The sequence below is a fragment of the Gambusia affinis genome, linkage group LG06, assembly GCF_019740435.1.
Source record: "Gambusia affinis linkage group LG06, SWU_Gaff_1.0, whole genome shotgun sequence".
NCBI lineage: Eukaryota > Metazoa > Chordata > Actinopteri > Cyprinodontiformes > Poeciliidae > Gambusia > Gambusia affinis.
This window is the reverse complement of record NC_057873.1, coordinates 30,432,895-30,457,110: the sequence shown is the minus strand read 5'-3', so window position 1 is coordinate 30,457,110 and position 24,216 is coordinate 30,432,895. Positions and strand designations below refer to the sequence as shown.

The following is a 24,216-nucleotide window of genomic DNA, read 5'->3' as shown; positions in this document are numbered from 1 at the left end:
CTAAATAAAAATATGTTGATTCTGCATCTTTATCAATCATTCAGTTAGTTGTGAAACAGCAACATATCAGTCTGTCTGCAACAGCTTTTCATATTTAAAATCTATAATTATTTTAAATAATTTAAGGTTATTGTTCTCTGTTTGTCACAGGCACTAAGTTTGCAACCAATATCCAAACTGACACATTATAACCTGAAAACAAAGCCATTATTCTTTATTTATTCATGCATTGTTTTAATTTTTATTCTATCAGACCTGCAAATATATAATTACCCTGGGAATACCTGGGGACCCTTTATTATAGAGAGTCACCTGTCATGGTATCACTAACTGCATCCAGGTGTCATGGCAATAATACTTAAGATGTTTCTCAATAATATATTCAATAACTTGACAACAGCAGTATGTAACAAAGCATTCTAGGAAAACATATTGTGGCATTAACGCTGAAGAATCCAGCTTTTATTAAAAAAAAGATGCTTTTTGCATATTTGTTGTAACTGTCTCCATGTAGTGACAATATGTAGTGAGACAGATAATCTGTGAAAAGATTCATCTCCACCACTCCCGACCAAAAACAGCCAATCAGAGCCAGGAGGAGGTTCTTAGTGCTGTCCATGGATCCCATGTACTTGCTACTAAGTGTGCTAATGGTGGAGAAACAATTTACCACTCCAGGTGTCTATCTGTCATACCAGATAGAATTTGCTTGTTTGTAGTATGAAATTTGGACTCAAGTCCCAGATCAAGAAGCCAAATAAAAAACAATAGAGTATTCTATACTATATATCATCCTCAGTCATGGCTGGCCATGCTAACTAGTCTTAGCATTCAGGACAGGCTGTGCTAGCCACAGCATAACAGCGAGCAAAGGGGAAAAACAGAAGGAGGGATGAGCAGTGCCTCATGGAGGATGATTGACAGAACTAAGATACCTCTGGGCTCTGATTGGTTGTTTCTGGGAGACGGCAGAGGAGCTCAATTTTCTTCACAGATTATCTGTCTCACACCACACCGTCACAACATGGCACAACTTTTTCAACAAATATGTTAAAAATATTGGTAGCACTTTATTTGACGGGTTGTGAATAAGACTGTCATAACACCATTATAAACATGACATAACACCTGTCATGAACATGAGTAAGTCTTCATGAATATTTATGACTGTTGTCATAAAGTGTCATTGAGTAAATCATGACACTTTTAATACAAAGTTGACATTATTCACAATGTCTTTGTTATGACAATTGGACATTAACCAAAAAATCATGATCTGACATAAATTTGTTATAAAAGTATTACTGATTAAACTTTAATAACATAAAGCTACATAATTGTTAAAGTTTAATCAGTAAATTTATTATTTTATTATAAATTTATGTCAGATTATGATTTCTTGGTTAATGTCAAGTAGTCATAAAGCTGAAATTATTTTGAATAATGTCAACTTTGTATTAAAAGTGTCATGATTTACTGAATGACACTTTATGACAACAGTCATAAATATTCATGAAGACTTACTCATGTTCATGACAGGTATTATGTCATGACAGTCTTATTCACAACATTTCAAATAAAGTGTTACCAAAATATTTTTATACAAGTTGCATACCGCAACTTTAAAAGGCAACTCAGAAAATATTGATAGTAATATCATTGATCATTTTCCCTTTTATGCTTTCTTCATCTTCCTGCTTCCATATTTTGAGTGTATCTCCTCCTGGCTTGTTGTTGTGACCTGGGTGTGTGTTAGACATGTTATGCTCCTCATACACACAGTTTGTATTCAAGTCTCGGAGTCGTCTCCAGCCTTTGCAGCATCTGTTTGTATAAGTGGAGAGGCGGGCGCTGACTGTTCAGTATACAGGCTGTGTAGATTACAGATCTGCAGTGCAGTTCAACAGAGACCGTGACTGCTGTTCAGTGTCATCGTACTTCAGTATCTTCAGCTGCTCTGGGCTTTCAGAAACCTTTCATAACTTTTCACCTGAACAGATGGGTTTATCCACACATTAGCTGTCAGTCCAGTGACTTCCTGCATTACTCAGCCCCACTTGGTACTGATGGGAAGAATCTCGGATAGGCAACATTCTCTGGCTAGCACACGCTGAATACTCTTTCAGAGGCTGGAGTGGGGAGCCTGACTTTTTGTGATACAAAGGTTGATGACTTATTACGTCACTGGAACCAGTGAGAACTGGAGAGCAGGACGAAGAGGAGGATGACTGCGGTATGACCGGCAGACCCCTCTGAACCACAGCTGAGTTGTAGACGCCCAGGTCGGCCTGCGGTCGGGGTAACATTGCTGAGGCCGGCTGTGGCAGCACAGGGTGGACCGCTGCGGTGTTGGAGAAGGGGTGAGAGGTGAAGGGCTGGTACTGGACGGCCTCCACGCCATAGCGGGAATATGGCTGCATCGGGGCCCACATGCTGCAGTTAACAGAAGGAGAGATGGTCCGCTCGTCTTTCTCTGCCACCCCTGGCCCCGCTCCGGGCTGGGCCTCCATCCCGCTGTACATGCAAGCTTCTCTGGCAGTGATGGCTTCGCCGCAGTAAGAACGAGAGAGCAAAGGCGACTCGTAGGAGGGAGCAGAACGGAAGAAATGCTCCTCTGACATCACCGATGACGACTCCAGATATGGTTGCTTGCATCCGAGCTCCAGGTGTCGGCTGTTATCTGCAGAGCAATAAAGTCAGCTGACATGTGGACCACTGCATACAGTGTTTGATTTTGTATTATTTCCTTATAAAAACAGAAATGTACCTCTGTGTTTGAAGCAGTGGTAAACTAGACTGGGATCTCTGCTCGGAGGAAAGTGGTTGGAGAGAGAATCCTGGGATTCTAAGTTTGACAAAGAAACTCCTGTGTCATACGGATAAGAAGACATGACCTGAGCATGGCTGGTCAATACTCCAGCCCGGAGCTTCCCTGCCAGGTGGCTGTGTGAGGAGATGATCCTCTGACGAACCATGTTCTTAGAAATGACTGGATAATCTTTCCTAAACATCAGGAACAGAACAACTTTGTCAGACATTCATTGAAAAGTCAACATTTTCAGAGAGAAGGACAGACTTCTGTCCAAAACAGTCTTATGCAAATAAAAAGTATGCTGGTATCAAGGGTATGAGTTAGGGGTGCACCAATGAATCGGCTCTTGGCAAAGGTCTGAAAATCAGCCACTGTCTTCTTTTGCTCTGCCATGAGAGTCTGACTGACAGACCTGCCCACCAGGTCTGCACATTTGCTGTTAACTATAGTCACCCCACTGTTGCCAACTCAGTTGACTTTCTTACTATATTTAGCAATGTTTTAGACAAAAAATATCAGTATCGGCCAAAATCAGAATTTGTAGAACAGGATTTTTAAGGGTTGGTAATCGGCCAGAAAACTGCAAACGGTGCAACCATAGAGTGAGTTGTAATATGTTAAGGATTTATGAGATAATTTCTTCACTGGTGGTTTACTGTAGAAACGTACCCCTCTAGTCTGGAAGCACGCAGGTCTCCTTCTTCACTGCCTCGAAACCCTTTAGCAAAGGGGTTGTTTTCAATCTTCAGCTGAGTGATCTAAAAAACATTTTAGTACAACTCTTAGACTTTTTGGGTTAAATCAGTAAGCATGCCAATAATTAGAACTAATAAGCAAATTTGGTGTGTTGAACAGGATCTTCAAATGTCACAGCAGTAGAAGTGTTTTGTTTCTATAGCTAGCAGATCTCAAATTTAATCAGAAACTGAGATCTGAGATTCAGACATGGAGTGGGGGGGGTGGGACCCTTGACTCATCTCTTATCCAACTCTTCAGGAAGCTGCAGACATGCTAAGTCATTAAGTTATAAAGGAAGCACCTGTGGTTGAACACTCGTCAACCACAGGAGTGTTGAATGAGTGTGACATTGTAATGCAATACATAGCAGCAGCACAGTCTGCAGCTACCAACAGCAGAGCCATCTAATCTAAGAAATATTTGGATCAGCAGTCTTATGCAGATACGACCATGTTAGATAAGGCACACAATAACATTTCTTGTACTTAAAGCACTGCATGAAACATCTCTTCCAAATAGCTGTAGCTATTGACTGTGTGGAAAATGAAAAGTCAGATTTGTATACCTTATGATTCTGATATGATGTTACTGAGATGAAGGCCGTCTCCTGGAAGATGTGAGAACAGTAGGCAGTATTCTTTGATCCAAAGGCGTTGTTTTCATCAGCTTTGACAATGTGGAGCCTGGGCTGGTATTTATGCATGGAGTTAAGGATGATCTGGGAAAGGGAAGAAGCCACATTTAGTTGAAGCCACAGAGGAACAGAACATAAATCTGAGACATTTTCTTGGGTTATTTAGCTTTCTACATCCGTTTTTATATAGACAGTGGTAAGGAAACCATAAACATATGTAAAGATTATTTATTGACACTGGTAAAATAAGCCTGTGACATGAAGACATTTGTTATGTCAGAGTTAGCTGTGTTCAGAGAATCCAACCGGGGCTGTTCCTGCAGAGCAACATTTGCATCTTTTTAGCCTGTAAAATCAGCAGCACTAGTTGTGTTTTGTAAAAAAGAAACAACGGAAAACATTAAAGATTCACACTGAGATCAGTTTAAAAAGCCGTGTTGTAGTATAGAAAGCATGTATAAGTTTAACTTAAGCTATTGTTTATGATGCAGGTTAGCACAAAGGACCACATCTCTGTGACAGACCCCAACTTTTGTTTACACTGTGCGCACAATTATTAGGAAAGTTTCAGTTTTGATCATATCATCATTTTCATGCATATTTTACATCTCCAAGTTGTATAAACTTTAATGTTTATTGAGTATAAACATATCAGCTGATGTCTATTTGTTTAATAGGGTGGGGCCTAAGGAGATCCACCTAATACCAAGGTGTGCAGAATTATTAGGCAGCTTCTTTTCCTCAAGCAAAATGGGCCAAAAAATAGATTAAAGTGACTCTGAAACGTCCAAAACTCTAAAAAAGTCTTTCAGAGGGATGCAGCACTCTTGAAATTGCTAGAAGTTATCAACATTTGGGATTGTAGTTGTTCAACAATAAAACGAATCCTCAAAACTATAACTTACTTAGTAATTGTGGACACAGTGTACTATGTACTGTGGTTACTATGGTTATAGACTGCACATTAGAGCAATGTTACCTGTCTCAGACTCTGATAGGTGGTGGTGGTGAAATATGTGGTTGGCAGGTGATTCATACCCTTATTACTGTGATTCAGCTTTGATACAATAGAGGTGAATTTCAGAGCTGTCGGATTGAATCTATATCAGACAGAAAACCAAGTGTTTCCTATTAAATATTTCTTTGAATCTGGTGCTTTTGAGCAGAAAGCTGTTGGAGTCATTGAGATAAGTGATGAACTCCATCTTTGCATATTTCATCTGACTTGATGGGGACTCTGAGAGCTGTGTAGCAGGTGGCGTGTGTTGTGCGTTTAGGTTGTTAGGTGGCTGCAGGTCAGCTGACTGACATCCCTCTGCTCATCGCAGCTCCATGCTGTGCCCAGTCAGCCATTAGCAGCAGTAGAGCAGGGTCACCACTGGTCCAGCCCTGTCAGCCACTATGAACATCAAGTGCCCCCTCCTCCCTTTCTAGACTATACTGAGAAGCCTTCACCTCAAGGGAGCTCCCAAAGAGAGGCAAAGGTTGAAAAGGCCGTGGGCTGCTACGCTTTGCTCGAACACTGAATGACTCCTTCCTCATTTTGCAGTTGATATTCACCCATTTACAAGTGGAATGAGTGAAATTAAAGTCAGTTGAAAGAGATAATAGTGTGATTTAATTCAATTATTTTATTTACCTAAGAAAATGAAATGTTGTTATTCATCATCCAGATACATATATTCAAAGGGTTGTTGTAGATGGGGATACTGTGGGCATGAAGGATCTCCAGTAGCAGTCAGTCTTGCAACTAATATGAGAAAGCCCCTGACTGAAGACATTTGCTCAAATCTCATCCTGCGTGTGGAAAATGGAATGTATGACACTCTCATGACTGTCACAGCATAATAACAGCTGATTATCCAGACAACAGAGGTGATACTATTCAGTAACATGCCTGGATAACAGCAAGCTCTGCTAATCCATCTAATTTGTTTTTGCTGCTCCTCTTTAACTTTTGTGTGGCTGTTTACTTAGGAAGTCGGCAAAAAGACGTTGGAGTCTGAAATCTGATCCTGTTATGATAGATGGAAGAGATGCTTTGAACTTCCTCCAATTTTCAGTAAGTTTCATAGCGTCAAACTGGTGCGTTACATATGCCACGGGCAAACATTGGTAATACATAGTTATCATATGACATCACACTTTCTGGAACTTTGTAGCTGACCGACATCTTGGTAGGTATCTGTAACTAACTGCCATGACAGTGGCTATGAATAAATCAGCTAAACTATATTCTTTGTCTTATATGGATCAATCCCGACAGACCAATTCTGTTGATATATCTTTCTCTTGCACATTGGTCAAGATTGTCAGTATAGTTTCTTTTTGTTGGTCTTGAATAATTCCAGCCAATACAGAACCTCCACACATCTAAACCTATTCCCAGAACAGACCTGCAGAATTTCACCTCCACAATAGTCTCAAGTATTCAGCAGTCTCTAACAAGTTTTTAGTTCCATCAATCTTCCCTGAAACTCTGACCAGATTTCCTGTTTCTGCTGAAGAAAAGAAAAGCATTACCATGTCATGATGCTGCACCAGATTTCACAGCCGGGATGGTGTGTTCAAGGTCATGTGGAGTATATTATTTTGCACCAAGAATGGCATTTTGTATGAAGACCAAAACCTCCACATGTTTGCTGCATCTCTATATGGCTTGTAGCTAGATAAACTTAGAACTTCTTCCTTTCATTAGTCTCTTTTATGTTGCCACCCTCACTTAAAGGTCACAAGTTGACCTCACAGCCTAGTGTCAACTAGAATCTATGCAGAATCTTTGGAAAGTCTGTAACACGATGATAGGACTTGATAACACCTCACTCTCTATGTGAAAAACAAGTCTTTGCTAATTAGGTGAGTATTCAGACCCCTTTAATGTTTCACTTTGTTTCATTGGAGCCATTTGCTGAATTAAAGTTTTTTCTAAAGAATGTACAGTCAGCATCCCATCTTGACAGAAAAATACAGAAATGTAGAAATTTTTGCAAATTTATTAAAAAAGACAAACAGAAATATCACATCGTCATAAGTATTCAGACCCTTTACTGTGACACTCATATTTAACTCACATGCTGTCCCTTTCTTCTGCTCCTCCTTGAGATGGTTCTACTCCTTCATTGGAGTCCAGCTGTGATTAATTAAACTGATTGGACTTGATTAGGAAAGGCACATACCTGTCTTTATAAGACCTCACAGCTCATGTCAGCAAATGAGAATCATGAAGTGGAAGGAACTGTTCAATGAGCACAGAGCCATGATTGTGGCAAGTCACAGATCTGGTCAAGATTCCAAAAGAATTTCTGCTGCACTTAAGGTTCCAAAGAGCACAGTGGCCTCCATAATCTTTACATGGGAGAAGTTTGTGACGACCAGAACTCTTTCATCCAATTGAGCAATCGTGGAACAAAAGCCTTGGTGAGAGAGGTAAAGAAGAAGCCAAAGGTCACTGTGGCTGAGTTCCATAGATGGAGATGGGAGAAAGTTCCACAAAGTCAACTGTCACTGCAGTCCTCCACCAGTCAGTGCTTTATGGAGGAGTGGCTGGATGGAATCCTCTTCTCAGTGCCAGACATATGAAAGCCTGCATAGAGTTTACCAAAAGACACATGAAAGAGTCACAAACTGAGAAATAAGATTCTCTGGTCTGATGAGATGAAGATTGAACTTTGGTGTTAATTCTAAGCGGTATGAGTATTGACTGATCATCACCTGCCCACTACAATCCCAGCAGTGAAACAGGGTGGTGGCAGCATCATCCTATGGATATTTTTTTCAGTGGCACGGACAGGGTAACAATTGAAGCAAAGATGAGTACAGAGAGATCCTAGACGAAAACCTCTCACAGAGTGCTCAGGACCTCAAATGGGCCAAAGGTTCACCTTCCAACAAGACAATGACCCGAAGCACACAGCTAAAATAACAAAGAACAACTCTAAAAGCATTTTCTGCTGGCCCAGCCAGAGCCCTGACCTAAACCCAATTGAACATCTTTGGGGAGACCTGAAAATGGCACCACCAACATCCACCATCCAACCTGACAGAACTTTAGAGGATCTACAAGGAAGAATGGCAGAGGATCCCCAAATCCAGGTGTGAAAAGTTGTTGTATCATTCCCAGGAAGACTCATGGCTGTATGACAGGGGTGGGCAATCCTGGTCCTCGAGGGCCGGTGTCCTGCAACTTTTAGATGTGTCTCTACTTCAACACACCTGAGTCAATTAATGAGGTCATTAGCAGAACTCTGGAGGACCTGACTGCACTGAGGAGGAGATTCAGCTGTTGAATTCAGGTGTGTTGGACCAGGGAGACATCTAAGAGTTGCAGGACACCGGCCCTCCAGGACCAGGATTGCCCACCCCTGCTGTATGAGATCAAAATGAGCTTGTACTCAATACTGAGCAAATTTCTACATTTCTGTTTTTTTCTGTCAACATGGAATGTTGAGTGTACATTCATGAGAAATAATATGAACTTTTTAGATTTTTAGCAAATGGCTGCAGTGAAACAGAGAGTGAAAAATTTTAAAGGGTCTGAATACTTTCCGTACCCACACATGTGAACTTCCTCAGAGTTGTGATTGTGCTGATTAGGGATTATGAGATGAAGATGAGAATGATTGTTGTATACTGTGTAATGAAGATAATGAGCAGACATGGGGATTTGTTGTCCTCTGTGGACAGCAGCAGACCTCCTGGTCCCGCCGTCCCCTGCTCGGCCTCCGATTCCTTCTGTTCTCATTACTCGACCTTTTCACTGCCCAGGCTCTCAACCCAATGTGACAACAGGCTCCACCACTGATCTGAGAGGTTATGAACCTAATGAGCCTGCCCAGTGATGGGATGGCTTCAGACAAGCTATCCCAGAGTTCCCCTGGGGAGAACTGCCACAGTCACACTCCTCACACACTCTCCTCTGCACTCATTCTCTCCTTCCATTCCATCATTTAGAAGTCAGCACATGATGAGGCTCTCCATCATGGTGCTGCTCATCTCAAGTGAAGTTTAAATGGCTTAAACTTCACCAAAAGTGAAGAAACTGTCTTGGATGACTATTTGGTTTTGTTTATCCTAAAACAGAACTGATTCAAGTTTGCTCTTTGAAACTCTATTAATAGATATGTTTGTGTAGATAGCTTACTCTGAAGAATATCAGGTTAACTTTTCTGTTCAAACTTGAGGAACTTGATTTTGGAACAGACTCAAGTGGCTTTTTAATTCTGGAAGAATGTCATAAATTTTCAAACTGATTGTGTCTGTAGCATTGTATTTAATACACTGTAAAGTCCAAAACAAATAATATTCTATGAGAAGCCACTGCTCCTTATGGGGCTCAAAACCTGGGCCCCATACGGAGCAGTGCTGTTTTGGGGCAAGGAGTTATGTCTAGAGTCAAGGTGTGAATGTAGTTTTGATTAAGGTTAGGGTAAGAAAGAGATTAGTAATGGTTGGGATTAGGGAAAATACCATTTTTAAAACTAATAGAAATCAATAGTCTTAATATGTCTAGAAATACAAACTTTGTGTGTGTGTGCGAGCGGGCGTGGGTGTGCGTGTGTGTGAGTGTGTAATAATCACCAGCATATGTATTTTAGATAAATTAGAGCACATCTACTCATTCCTGTCCGTCCATCTGTTTGCATGCTCCGGTCTGGGAAACATGATGATGTTTTGCAGTTTTTTCAGCACAATGTTTAGGGACAAAAGCCGTAATATCAGTGTCACGTTCTATTGTGTCTGTTATGTGCTCAGTTATTTTAAACCTTCCAGGATTTTAGGTGTTCACTCTTGTTGAGGGTTTAGAAAAATAGAATATAAATATCCTTTATTGCCCCAACATGGATACATTTTTGCAACAGCATTAAAGTGAAAGACAATCAAGTCAAGTAAATAGAATATGAAATATATAAAAACAGAAAAAGGAAAAAAATAATAGTGACCAGCCAGGGCAATATTTTAACATAAATACCATGTAGTTATAAAAAATAGCCTGCTTTACTTCCTTTGCTTTACTTCCAACTCTCATATTTTTCTTTGTGAATCCAGTTAACCTTTCTATTGTTAGTACAGGAGCCTTGTTCTGATGACGTCCTGAAGGTGGATTGAGAGACAACCAGAGACAGAGGCCCAATTCAGAGGGATTATATCTTGCAATCTAATTTCTTTAAAGTCAAATTTGATACATATAGCATTTTTATAGCAATTGAAGGTAACACAAGAAGTTTCCATGCCAAATGTGCACATATCTTTGTCTGTATTCCGCATCGCCGTGCTTCCATCAAATAAGATATTAAATTAAGATTAAGCATGACTAAGCTTGTTTGCACAATAAGTCGTTAAAAATCTTGGAAGCGATGGATGTAAGTTTTGTAATTCAACTACATTACAAAACTACATTCATCATCTATCAGCCATAAGAGGAGACATCAGGTGGTGGAGCAACAGGCCCTTTGTAAGGAGCAGCTGCATCTGTGGTGTTTTGGGGAAATTGTAGTTAATGATTTTACAGAAGACCTTTGGATTCAACACGTTAGAATGACACGTCCAACTCTGTGGACGTGTTGAATCCAAAGTTCTTCTGAAGAAGTCACTTCCTGTTATTTTCTTTGTGGTTTTCACCAGTAGTAACATCCGGCTGTTGATCATGTGACTTGTGTGATGCAAAAAAAAAAAGTGTTTCCACTGCAATTCTGGGAAATACAAATATTTCGATATGGTTTAAGAACCACCTCATCCCAGCCCAATAACTTTTTATCAAAAACGTGAGTTTTTTCAAATTCAGCATATGTCCATTAAGCACAGTTATTTTCAGAATTTCAATTGGCACAACTAAAGTTAGTGACTTTAGTGACTTTCTATGAGTTACTTGATTGTGCTATAAAGTGATACTGTGTGCCTGGAACCTACATAATACTGCCCCTTTAAATTGACATTTAGATCTTCTGGAACTCACTAAGATGAGAGCTACATGTAAATTATTTTTTAGACCCTGATGCTCTCTGTCAGGTACTCACATGTCCGAATGGGTCCAGGTGATTATTTGTTAGTTTCAGCTTCTGAAATGACACCAGTTGCCTCATCCAATGAGCTCCTGTAGCAGGGGAGTCAGGATGAACGTAGAGTCTGCCTGGCATGGCAGGCTCCGCCTTCCCAGCCACCATCCTGAAAACACATTGGGATGTTAGAGGAGTGTTGAGGCTTGTCATACATCGATCTCATCCAAAGGGCTGCAAGAGTATAATTTACTAGATACAGCGTCCTCTTGCATTATGGTGAAGCATTAAATCACTGTGGTTAATATGAACAGCAGTAATCCTTTATAACAAGAGGCTCACTAGAAACATCATCAATAATTATCTAACTTAAATATGTTGCAGAACAACAGCAGAACCCTCCAACACCAGGCTCTGGTATTAGAGTGCCTTGCAAAAGTATTCACACCTCACACTTTTTCAATTTGTCACATTACTGCTCCATTAGTAACAAACTTTAATATTTATTCAGATGGTATGAGTGCCAACTAGTTTTACTTGTTCTTGGTCTCCCTTCATATCTAACATACTAAATATTTTTATAAAGTGCAGAATCTTCCCATATTTGTCCCCAAAATAAGCAAGGGCTTGTCCCAAGGTGCAAGTAAAGAATTTAAATAATCATGCAGTAATTAGTGTCAAAGTCAGCTACATTTGAAGAAGCTTGTTTCATTGAGGGAGTTTAAACAAATACAAACCATGTTAAGTTGTCAAACATCTGCAGCTGGGTTTTTTTTTCTGATCATTTCTCTGATTTTACTCTCCGTTTTTCATTTTGTTGCTATCTTAATGAACTTTGATGTTTACAATATGTTACATTTAGGGGTTTAATTGTACGTTATAGTCATCATTTTGTACATACTCTGTTTTTACAATCATGGTTTATTAATTTTACATGCAAAAGAAAGGTTGGACAATTTCATAAAGATTATTGACGTAAATTTGTAAAATCTCAAAGAACTCTTTGTTTTTAAGGGGACTGTCATCAATAAGTAGCATTAATGAGTAAATAGAACAACCAGAAGAGAACAGATGTGCTTGATGTGTGTGCTGAGAAGAGAAGCTTGTTGTGGGCCTGTCTGTCTGTGCTGCATCTCTATCATTGTAAAACTTGTATTTTTCATGTGTAAAATTAAATATGTTGCTCATATGAGGAACTATGTTCTGTTTACAGACATCAACCAAAGGACAGTGGTCCTGAGTGCTGGTGGTGTCAGGGGATTTTTCTGATACATTAATCTTTAATTGGGGGACAAAATTCTATTTTTCTCTCAGAATTCTGATATCTGTTGCTGTGTTACTGATCCACTGTTTACTGGGAGGAGTTTTGTTCTACCAGTCTTACCACTTGTTGTCACAGAACTTGTAGCGGTGGTCCTCAGCTGGGACAACGTCAATGAGAAGGATGTATTTGGTCTTGGGGTTCATGCCACTCACTTTAACCTTGTAGCTAGGAAACATCCTCCTGTTTAAGAAAATAAAAAGACCTTTAGACACACTCACCTTCTGATCTATTTCATCCTATAAAGATAAAAACTGGCTCAGAGATGATCTGTTTAGGAGGTTTCCCCTCCACTGTCACTACATTGTTCCTCAGTATGAGGGATTGGTGCAAAGCAATCAATTCAGTGCAATGAGATGCTGCACTCAGCATCTCATTGCATCTCTTAATGGCTTTAATCTATTAGTATGTCCTTATTTATGTTTTTCTTAAAAAAAAAAAAAAAGAGACCAAAACAATGTCACACTTAATTGTGAAGGATACATCATTCTGTTTTTTTTTTTCACAAGCAAAAATAAGAGAAGTACAACATGCATTTGTTCTCAGACCTCTTCATTCTGCTGCCACAAAATAAAACTAGACATAACCAACAGCCTTTAATTAGTGAAAGATACAGCTGTGTTTAATTTGATCTCAGCAAAAGTCCAGAGGTCTGTTGGAGAGCATTAGTGAACAAACAGCAGGGAGGAGACTGTGGAGACGTTTAAAGCTTCTAAAACAATACACCGATCTTTAAACATTTTACAGAGCGCCGCTTAATCCCTCATCAGAAAATGGGAAGATTATGGAACAACTGCAAACTGACAGAGATCAAAGCATGGGAATAATGAATTAAAATGAATACAAACATCCACCACATCTTTTCACATTTCCACTTGTAAAAATGTAGAACTATCTTGGATTTTCTTTCAACTTTACAGCTGCTTTTGAAAAACCTCAGGGAAAGTGTGGGATTATCTCTCATCCACTTAATGCTTCTAGACCAGAAGACAGAAGAGTCTAATACAGAAGTCAAGGCTGTAAAATACAAGAAGGAAGCTACATTTGGTGACCTTTTCTGGGAAAGCAAAAACATTTTCATCCCATCTGCACCAAAGGAAATTTCACAAAGAACTGTCTGCCTTCTTATAAAACCCTAAGTGGTTTTTAATGGCACCCGGCTCGGACAGTTTAAACAGCTGGCTCGTCATTGCTTAAGAGGCTGCAGTCAGTAGGGCCTGCAGTTTGTGTGTGGGTACTGCCCATAGCGACGCGTTCAAACATTAGACACTCAGAGCAGGCCTGCCTGCCTATCTGGGTTGATGGGAACGCAGCAAACCCCATCGTCTTACTTGCTTCTCCGATTGGTTCAATTGTTGATCTTCAAAGGCTCATGTCTCCGATCATGTTACTGTAAATATTCCCTTACGTTAGACAGAGGGAGAGGAGAGGGATTGAGGGCAGGTAATTTAAATCTCTCTCTGAGGCTTCAAATCCAATCAGTGGGGCAGATCAGATCTGCTATCATCCTCACTGAAAGACAGGTTAATCTTAGGGGAACATTCAAAACAGACCTTGGCTCATCTCAGGCTCCTCTCCCAGCACACAGACAGAGCAGATGGAGGCCTGCGTCAAGACATGTGGGCCCTGGATTTGGAGAATATGGTCATAATGGGGGAGGCGAGGCTGAGGCTCTGAGCTTCAATATGGAAGAGACTCAGTTAGTCCTGGCAAATAAAATGCACATAAATCTGTTCATACATTTATTAGGAAAGGAATATGAAACTCATTTTTTGTCAGGCGGATTCTGAGGTCTTCAGGTGTCAGTGTAGCGGTTCATGTTTTTTGCTAAGCTAATATTTTTTACTGTCAGTTAGAAACCAGTGAACGGGTAACTCAGCCTCAAAGCATTTCAGATGTAACCTTAATGATCCTAAATGCATTTTGTTTTGTCGGTTAGATGTTTCTTTTAAGAAACTAAAACTAAGTTAAGCTGTTTCCTCTTGGTAAAAACTAAACTGGTTTCCACAGGCCTGCTGGATTTATCCAACATTAGAAATGTCATTTATGAGAAATAAAAAAAAAAACTGCATATAAACTGCTAAAACTCTGGTTTTAGCAGTTTATATGTGCATTTTCTTCTTGTTTCAACGTCAGCTAAGGTTGGCCAGCCGGCCTGCTCTTGGCCAGCTTTGTTGTCATAATACAGACTAAATAAATCACTTGTTATACTGACAATGAGAATGGAGAAAAATAAAGGAATTGGAAACAAAAAAGGCTGCAGAAATTGGGAGTGAAGGCTCTAGCCAAGACAGGTTTGCAGACCATCACAGGACACCACAGGTGGACACCATGTAGAGAAACAAATTAACTGTTTTTAGACAAATAGCTGGAATCTCCATGGAAAACACATGTATGCATGGAGAGAAGCTGTAAAGCCTCTATCTACGATGTGAAACTAGAACCTTCTGGCTGCAGAGCCATCACAGCACTGTCAGCTCAGCCCTGCGTTACTTCATTTAATAAGAGCAACAAGTGAGTGGAGGTAGTTGATTGTAAGTTTTCTCACTCTCCAATAGTTTTTGAAAAGCGTTCATCATTCTACATCTGCCATCAGTTATAGTGAGGCAGAGGAACCTGATACAGACTTCAGCTTCCTAACCTTTATCTGTTGGAGATCAAAATGATCTCTTTGTACAATATGACTCAACATATTCATTGTGACTACAAGTAATATGAATATTCTATGGATTTTTCCAGTTATCAAATCAAATTGAACCAAATTTATTTATATTGCACAATCTGTTTCACAGGAGCGTTTTGAAACTTGTGTGTGAATATGTGAAGACTCTTTGGAAGGTTGCATAGTCAAATCAAGATATCAATCGATGAGTCAAATTTACATTTTCCAGCAGTCTCTACTGAGCCAAGGTGTTTTCCATTAATTTAAGAATAAAGGCTAGAATAAAAACAAACCATTGTAGAAACATAGGAGTGTTTACATAATGCTATGTGGTGTAGGCAGCTCTAAACAAACCTGCTTTAGCTTAAACTTAACCAAAAACAGAACATTGAAGGCAGTGAATTTCACAGCTTTGGACCATTCTGTGAATCACCCCACGGTTTCTCCTCATATTTCACTTGACTATTGAAACTGAATTTAAATATGTGAAATCTTCAGAGTATTTATTGTGATTTTATTTGAATGTGTAAGCTCATTGTGTACAGACAATGGTCTAAAACTGATGATGGAACTCTAAACAGGAATAAGGAGAAACAAAAGACGAAGAGGTCAGAAGAATATGAGCAGCATAAAAAGCTCTGAGCATCATCATGCAGCGCTCCTACATGATGATGGAAGATGGCAGTTCAACACACATTTTGAAATGCCAGAGAGTTCAGGTCCGCCGATCACCAAAAGACAAACAATATTCCCTCCATTTGCTGGTGTGACCAAGTGAGTTTAAGAGAAGCATGAGAAACAGCAGTTGGAGAGTACATGTGTGATATCAGTGTCAGGGTGTATGTGTGTTTCTCTGGCCAGCCAGCTGTTTTTCCCAACAGTCCCCCATGTGTAGGGCCTCCAGCGATCCGTTCTTTCTCTGGGAATCTCTACCACTACGGCCAGATCAAAAGGAGCATCAGAGGTGGGGGCTAAAGTGTGTGTGGGGTGATGAAATGATCCAAACGTAGTACTCAGGCCTAGTGAGGGCGCCGGATTTCTCTTATCAGCCTGCTGCTGCGGCTCTCTGACGGGCTGTGTACAAAGAAGGAGAGTGAAGGAAGAACTGCACTGCGCCTGGTGCTTTGAAGAGGGAGGATTAGGCCTGGACAGTGACACTCATCATAACAAGCATTGGACCCGGTTGGTGCTGTTTGAGGATAGGAGCGAGCTGGTGTTGGAGAAATGTTAAAAATGTGTGTTTGCATCTGTCCTTCCTCCCCACCGCCTCCGGACTCCCTCTTCACACCTCATAGATAGCATTCTTAAACTCACATCACATTTTTTTTGTCTTGGTGCACATTATAAATCAATCCATTGGTCTGTTAGTGTCTAAAACTTACTGCAAGGGGTCTGTTGTCTCAGACATGCTGTTTCTGATCAAAACTATTTTCTGAAAAAAATATTACTATTTCTGGTAATTATTTCTAAACTGTGTAAAAAGTTGATATTTGGAAAAATTAAAATGCTTTGTTTATGTATTTTGAATTTATTGTTTTTGAAATATGGATTTTATTAAAATTCCCATAAAACTACCAGGCAATTTTAAAAGAAAGCATAAATAGCAAAGCTTGGGAATTTGGTCCAACAGTAGAAGAATGGCTCACAACAAATCCCGCTTTGCTTGTCACAGACTGTTTTCAGGTTTGATAAGCAATCAGAAATTTGTGCAACATGTGTTTTATTAGGATTCTATATGAGACCCAGACTAACCATTGAGCATTTAACTGTCCAAATTGGAATTATGAAAATACATTTGCTTATTTAGAAAACATGCAAAATTTCAACATTTTTCTTTTAGAAAAAAAAGTTTTTTGATAAAAGGTGAGGATGAGATGATTTTTCAGCTCTATCAAAATTAGTATATTTCACAAAACTGCAATGGAAACTTTTTTTTTTCCACATCACAAGAGTCACTCATCATCCTCCCACTATGTAGGAGGATACTATTGTTGTAATGACTTATTGTGTGACCAAACTTATTCATGTGTGATTTTAATTGGGTTTCTTAATTAATGGACACACCGTAATTGCAAAAGTGTTTTTTTTTTTATTACATTAGTGGAATTTAGAAAAAGTTTTGCTTGCATTTGTAATGGAAATGTAGCTATAGAGAAGTGTGTAATTATTTAGGGTTTTGAAATAACAGAGCAAAAATTGTGTTACTCAGAATGTTATCAGAATTCATATTGCAAAAAACAAAATATTGCAAAATATTTCATTTTCTAAACTAGTTAAAATCTAATTTAGATTAGAAGTCAATTGTATAAATAAGCAAACATTTTACATTAGGGCACATTGGCTTATTCCAGTGTGATAATGGAACACATTGAAATATGTAGAAATGCAAAATCCTATTTTTATAGGAGAACTTGCAGAAGCAGCTGCAGAATATGTCCAGCTAAAACCAGTCAGGGATCATCAGCTGCAGTCTGGCCTCAGAATGGCTGCAGGTAAACCCAGAAAGCCTCCAGCCTGCATCACTATATAGTTCTTCAATGGATTTAAAGTCTTCAGAAACCACTCTATCAGCCAGGGAAGAGAAAGTCTATCTTCCATAGTTTTTCTAAATAGTTATTTAGCTCTAAGCAAAAAAATGTGGTGACCTTTTACTGGAATAAAGCTCACTGAGTGAGGAATGAGAGGCAGAGGTCGATGTGAGTATTCTCAATCTCTGGTTAATGTCCAAAGGCTTCACTACGTAATCCTCAGGCCGCATTAAATCCAACAAGGCCAGCAGTCATTTGTGGTTTCAATTATGTATGTGGCAGGAACATTCCGTCTCTCCGTTAATTTTATCTGTCCACACAAGTGGCAGCAGAGAGGTATCATTCTCATCACAAAGACTTACTGTTACTTTCTCCACAAATGTTGAAGAACGGGAGCAGCTTTCAGCACATAAAACACTGAGCTGGTTTTTTTGGTGATGTGTAGAAAACTTTATTTCTTTCAGCAAAAAGATCATAACTGAACTCTATCACTATTTGTGATCCATAAATCCTGGACTTTGGGCTCCAATACCTTTCACTATCCATCCCTGGAAAAAACCCAACTACAGTTATGACTATGTAGCTGCTGCCGGGCAGAGCTGCTCTGGGCACATCTGCTGAGCTGCCATTCCTCTCCAGCTTTACCTTTATGTTAGTTTAAAAGATCCCATTTTACTCTAAAATATATTATTTTATAATTCAAACAAAGTTTGCATTAAGGATAATTACAGAAAACTTTAATGCCAATTTAGAGTTTTTAGCCTGGAACTTAAGTATCACTTTTCAATCTGAATCGTTCTCTTCAAACAGAATGATAAAAATCATCAATTATAAACCAGTGTAAGAAGGTGTTATGATTTGTACGCTTTTTACTAAGAGTGAGGTAATCTGTAACACAAATATAGCGCACACACACACACACACACACACACACACCCACCCCCATACACACTTATATTAACAGATATTTTCTTCTTAAGAACTCCCCAGTGACTTCATTCTACCTATAGAAACAAGGAGCATCTACTTTAATTGTCCAAACAGTAACTTTAGGGCTGTAACTAATGATTATTACATCAAAGTATGCACATAAACAAATTATTAAGCTCTTTTTTAAAGAAAATTATTACCTAGATTATTACCTACCTCTTATTAGCTAGAATGGAATAACAGCATTCCTTTAGTGAACTCTTGATCATATGTTGCTAAAACATTTACCTCTAACATCTACATGTGAAAAGCTCAGGTCTTTCTGCCTACATAGCTTGTAGGATGATCTGTTGATAATTTTTTGGATTTACCAGTTAAGAATTGGATAGCAAAAGGTGCATGAAGGTCCAGAATTTGAACCAGGTGAAGCTAAAAGTGCCATTAGAGGAATATATAGGCAAGGAAGGTTCTTATTTCAAGTCAGTTGCATTTATTTCTATAGCACCAGTTCACAACAAATTCTTTTTCAAGGCACTTTACAAAAATAACTTAATTTCACAAATATATTCCAATTGATCCTAGTTATTAAACCGTGCACTGTGCTCAATTATTTACTGAAGTAGATTAAAATGTTTCTGTCTAAGCAAACCCAGCAGATTCACTCCTGCTGGATGTGGCGACAATTTTTTGCATTGTGTTATTGAATTAATATTAAATATAAAATGTTTGTGTTTTTTGTACAGTTCTGGCTTCATTACTGCTCCTAATCCATTGTTCTTTCAGTAAATGGCCTTTTTTAGAGTCTGTATGCTCAAATTAATGATGAATTGATTACTAAATTAGTTGATCATTATTTGTATAATCGATTCATTGCGATTAATCCGATTCATAACAAATTCAGTCCTACTCTGGACCCCTCAACTAGCAGAGGAAAAACATCCCTCTGCCTATAAAAACACAATTTTTTTCCACAAGCCACAAGTAGGAAAACCAAGCCACACACAGATCTGCTACAGACTGAGAACATGAAGCTTTTACTGACCTTCCAGCTTTTGTGATGATCATCTCAGTTCCAGCCTCATGGAACCTCTTCCACAGCTCCCTCTCATGAAGGACCACCTTGATGTTTTCAATGTTCTGAAAAACAACATAAAATCCCTCTGCATAACTCCAACCATCCACTGCAGCTGAATTTTACTTGCCAGCATCTGAAAAATGAGATACTAAAATATTCTAACTATGTATTTAAACGTAAATAGATTCCAGCATTTCACTAACTAGTGCATAATTGGTCGCAGGTTGACTTCAGATGTTTGTACTGCCATCAAACTTACATATTTCTAATTAAAAGAACCTCTGGCTGTCAGTGAAAAATAATAGCGTTCTTTAAACACAGCCAGAACGGAGGTCAGCCAGCAGCTTCCATCTGTACCTGGTCAGACCCAGCCGAGGTGGGAGCGCTGGGAGCTGTGGGGGCACCAAGTTGGGACTGGTCTGGAAACAGATCCGTCTCGCCGTCGGCCTGGACCCGGCTCACACGATCATCCGTCACAGCTGAAGCCTTCTCCTGCAGCATCTCTGCAGCATTACACAAATACTCAGCTGTCAGACTTATCAGAGAGGAGATAACTCAGGGGTCAGAGGAGGGGTCATCATGCTGCAGACCTGAAACGGGACTCTTCGCCAAGAGTGGCTGCTCTCCTGCATGCCCCACCACCACCGCTGGCTGATCTCATTCAGGTTCATTTGTGATTTGATTAATGAGGAAAATATATTTGATCTGTGAAATGGCAGCTTCCTGTCGGCTTCTAAGCTTTATGTTTTCAGTCTCTGGTTTGTTTACGTTGTGTCTCGGTTTTGTTCAACTCAAGTCTTTTTTTGGGTTGAATATAGATGAAAATAAAAAACAAAGTATTTTAACTGAGTCATTTTCATTTTTTGTCGTCACGCTATAAAAAAAATGCCTTATTTTTAAATCATTAATAAAATATATCTTCATATTTATAGTTGTTCATATTTATTTTGTAAATGTATTCTTTTTAACAACACAATTTATTTCCATATTGTTATAGTTCAGTGATAACCTGAAATGCAGTGAAATTTTATTCTGAAAAATTCATCATCATCAGTATTATTATTATTTTGTGTGTGTGTGTGGGCGTGAGTGTGTGTGTTTGTCCAAAGTTTTCATTTGAACAAATAACCACATTAAATCCTCTCAGTCATTCTTTATATTAGCCAAGTTCAGGAAATGTAAATGAACAACTTTGAGTTTGGATATCAAAGAGCATCTGCTGATTATCCAACAGTCATTTAAATTCTTTTGTTTTATTAAGATAAAGTTATAATTATGTAAAAACGCTGTTTTAACTCTGGAACATGAGTATGTATAATGTGGAAAACAAAATACATAAATGTACGTTTAAAGTAGCGTGTTTAGAGAGGTTTACTGTTATCAGTATAGACGGTACAGATTTTAAAAAATGATCCAATTCTTCTTCTGGTTCTTCAGGAAATAATACATTATTATTTTGGACAATAAGAGCTCTTTAATTACTTGTTATACATTATGATTGTCTTGTAGTTTCCTTATTTTATATTTACAGATTGTATTGCTTGTGTTTTTTGTATTTATTGATAGTTTATGTTGTTAAGTCATTTTAACCTTCATTGAATAGACCTTTTGAAACATTGTCCAGATGATAAATAGCCGAAAATCTGGAGTATTGTTTAGAAGTGTTCAAAATTAGATGTTCTCCCTACAAAATAAATTAAATTCATTAAATTAGTAAAAAATTAAAATAAAAAAACCCACATAATCACTATTTAAAATTTCCCATCCTACAACTAAAATTATACTTTTAGAATTCAGCTTCAGATTAAATTTCACAATTAGGGCAAAATAATCATTTCATTGCCTGTTTGATCTGATTAAAGTTTGAGCATCAGGAGTCTCAAAATACCCCAGATCAACAAACATTTAGCAAACTTCAAAACCTGTACCTCCTGCACGTTAGACTCATTTACAGTAATCTTCACTGATCCTTTATTAAATGGAAAGTGATTGCCCACAGGTAAACCAGTGCAGTGTGTCCTGCTACTGTCTCCCAGACCCTGAGAACCTGCTGCTGTTTATTCCTCAGGGCTGACTGTTGGTGCAGTGGCCCTGTGAAAACAGAACGGCCACTCTCCAAGCCAACAAAGTGGACCAGAAAGCATGCAATGTAAACGAACAGAGACATTTGTTAAAGCTAATAAAGATAACAGCTGACAGAGCAGCAGCCACACTGTGAATCTGGACCTTTCACTGATCCAGTAGAACCAGGAATCATGAGCCACACTGAGCTCTTCTTTGTCAGCGTTAAAGTATTTGCACTACTGCCTCGAACAAGCTAGAAACATACGAAATCAGACTACCATCATTTCTGCATGTTCAGAAGTTTTTTAATGTGTCTAAAATCCATAAAGGAGTCTGGACTGTACCTTCTGCTGGTGCTGAGAAGTGTTTGCTTTAAAGCTCGCTGCTTTTAAAACACTTCTAGCCTAAGTGAAGAAGAAGTAGCGCCCTGTGCAGCAGTAATAAACAATGTTACTAATCACATGTCTACAAATCTGGAACTCTCACCAGGAAAAAACTCTCTGTACAGCAAACATTATTGTTACTGATCAATGCACATACATTTCATGTGGGAAAGTATAGTTATAGAGGTCATGTGGTCTATCTCTGCAGTGAATATTTAAAATATTCCCCAAAGCATATTACTAACTGACAAAAGCCACAATGTCAAAGGCTGCAACAAACATACCAGAGGATTCTGTTGGTTCTGTTGATCGGCCCGCTGTATCTGACATGTAGCCATTAGTTATTAGGCCCAAAATACCAAGACACTGTTGTCAAAAAATACATTCAAAGCACTTTGACTGCCCAGATTAACTGCTCTGAGGGAAATATGTATGCAAATTGATATTTAGGAGCAAAGAAATAAACATTTTTAAATTACAATAGCTATAAAATCTTATTGTTTGAGATAATTATTTTGGAAAAAAGACATTCCTCTGAATTATAATAATTCAGAGGAGTAATTATCAGTTTGACAATATATAATAATAATAATAACAATAATAATAATAATAATAATAATAATAATAATAATAATAATAATAATAATAATAATAATGAGGATGATATTATTATTATTATTATTATTATTATTATTATTATTATTATTATTATTATTATTATTATTATTATTATTATTATTGTTAGTAGTAGTAGTATTTAAAAGATTAGAATTAAAATGAGATTGCAGAAGTTGAACCCGTACACTATTTGTAAAATGTCAATGAAAACGAAAAGAAAGAGGAAATAGTAAAACATAAACAGAAAAATATATACATTTGAGCTCAAATTGCCATTACTCCTGGCGGTTTTATGTTTAATAATCTAATTACTCCAGCACGTTTCTTGTTATTGGTGGTAAAATTAACTTTTTGGAGTAGCCGAACCAAACTTCTGACCAGAATCTGATAACTAATCTGTGAAGGAGTCAGAGATTAGGGTGATGGCCAGGAGGCTGTCAGCCTCAAACACGTTTCGGTTATCACAAAAACACCAGTGGAAACATACAAAAAGGTGGTCAGCATTTTAGGAAGAGGTTGCCCTTTCACTCATTATTAAAAAGGCTATCAATAATTTTAGACACTCCATTTTTAATAAACGTAAATAAAAGCAAGTATGCAATGTAGCCTATATTATATAACTCCATTTACACAGTTTTATTATTTTTGAGAGATACGTTTCGTTTCCTACCAGACAAACATTCTGACTGAACAAAAATAATTGAAATGAAATGTAAATCTAGCAGGACTTTGAGTAGCTACTTCTGGCGAAAATAAAGAAGTGATGAAGAAGCTGGAGCTCCGTCTCGCTGTCAGGCTGAGCGTTTCCCCTGTCAGAAGGTCCTGACCGCGGCTCTGAGTCCTGCCTAGAATATTGACCTTCTTATCCCCGCCGCTCTGCTCACCACACCGCCTGACACCATTTCTTAAAGACCGCCTCGCTGATCTTTAAGAAATGTTCCCGGCAGCTGGTGAGCAGCAGCCGCTCGGTTGCAGCCTACCTGATGCGGTCACCTATCATCCCCGCGCGCCGCTGATGATGACGATGATTTGTCTATCTGTCTCGCGGCCTGGCTTCCCCTCAGTCAGCGGCTGCACGCTCAGGCAGGAGAGGTGCCCACGCGCGGCTCTGGGTCCGGTGCTGAAGGCTGTAGCAGTCCGCTGGCAGTGGCTGTACTGTCGGCGTGTCGGTTCTGTTTAGAACCGTTCAGCTTCTCCAGAACCCCAGCTGCGTTCTGCGCCTGTGCAGTGCGCTCTCTGCACCCTAAGGGGGGGGGGGGGGGGGAGTTCGGTGGGGGCTCAGTATTTTTCTTGAACACACACACACTTACACACAGACACACATACACAACTATTGGCTCTCTGCAGTGTGAAAGCAACGGAGAGCGTGATTGGTCTCCCTGTCTCTGGCCCTCCAGTTGTCGCAGAGCAGGAGTTTCCCAGGCGGCCTCAGAACTTTAATATCCACACCTGCCTCTCT

The 24,216-nt window shown here is 39.0% G+C and overlaps 1 protein-coding gene across 1 annotated transcript; it reads right to left on the bottom strand.

Annotated features, from left to right (window-relative positions):
• Nucleotides 1-1,552: 1,552 nt before the first annotated feature.
• tbx4 (T-box transcription factor 4) lies at nt 1,553-23,934 on the bottom strand. The gene is made up of 9 exons (XM_044119694.1): nt 23,738-23,934; nt 20,050-20,195; nt 19,660-19,754; nt 12,561-12,680; nt 11,198-11,345; nt 4,116-4,268; nt 3,482-3,570; nt 2,768-3,003; nt 1,553-2,680 (listed from the first exon to the last, which is right to left on the bottom strand). The coding sequence occupies exons 2-9, from the start codon at nt 20,191-20,193 to the stop codon at nt 2,016-2,018; spliced, it is 1,650 nt and encodes a 549-aa protein (XP_043975629.1). The 5' UTR covers nt 20,194-20,195; nt 23,738-23,934; the 3' UTR covers nt 1,553-2,015.
• Nucleotides 23,935-24,216: the final 282 nt, after the last annotated feature.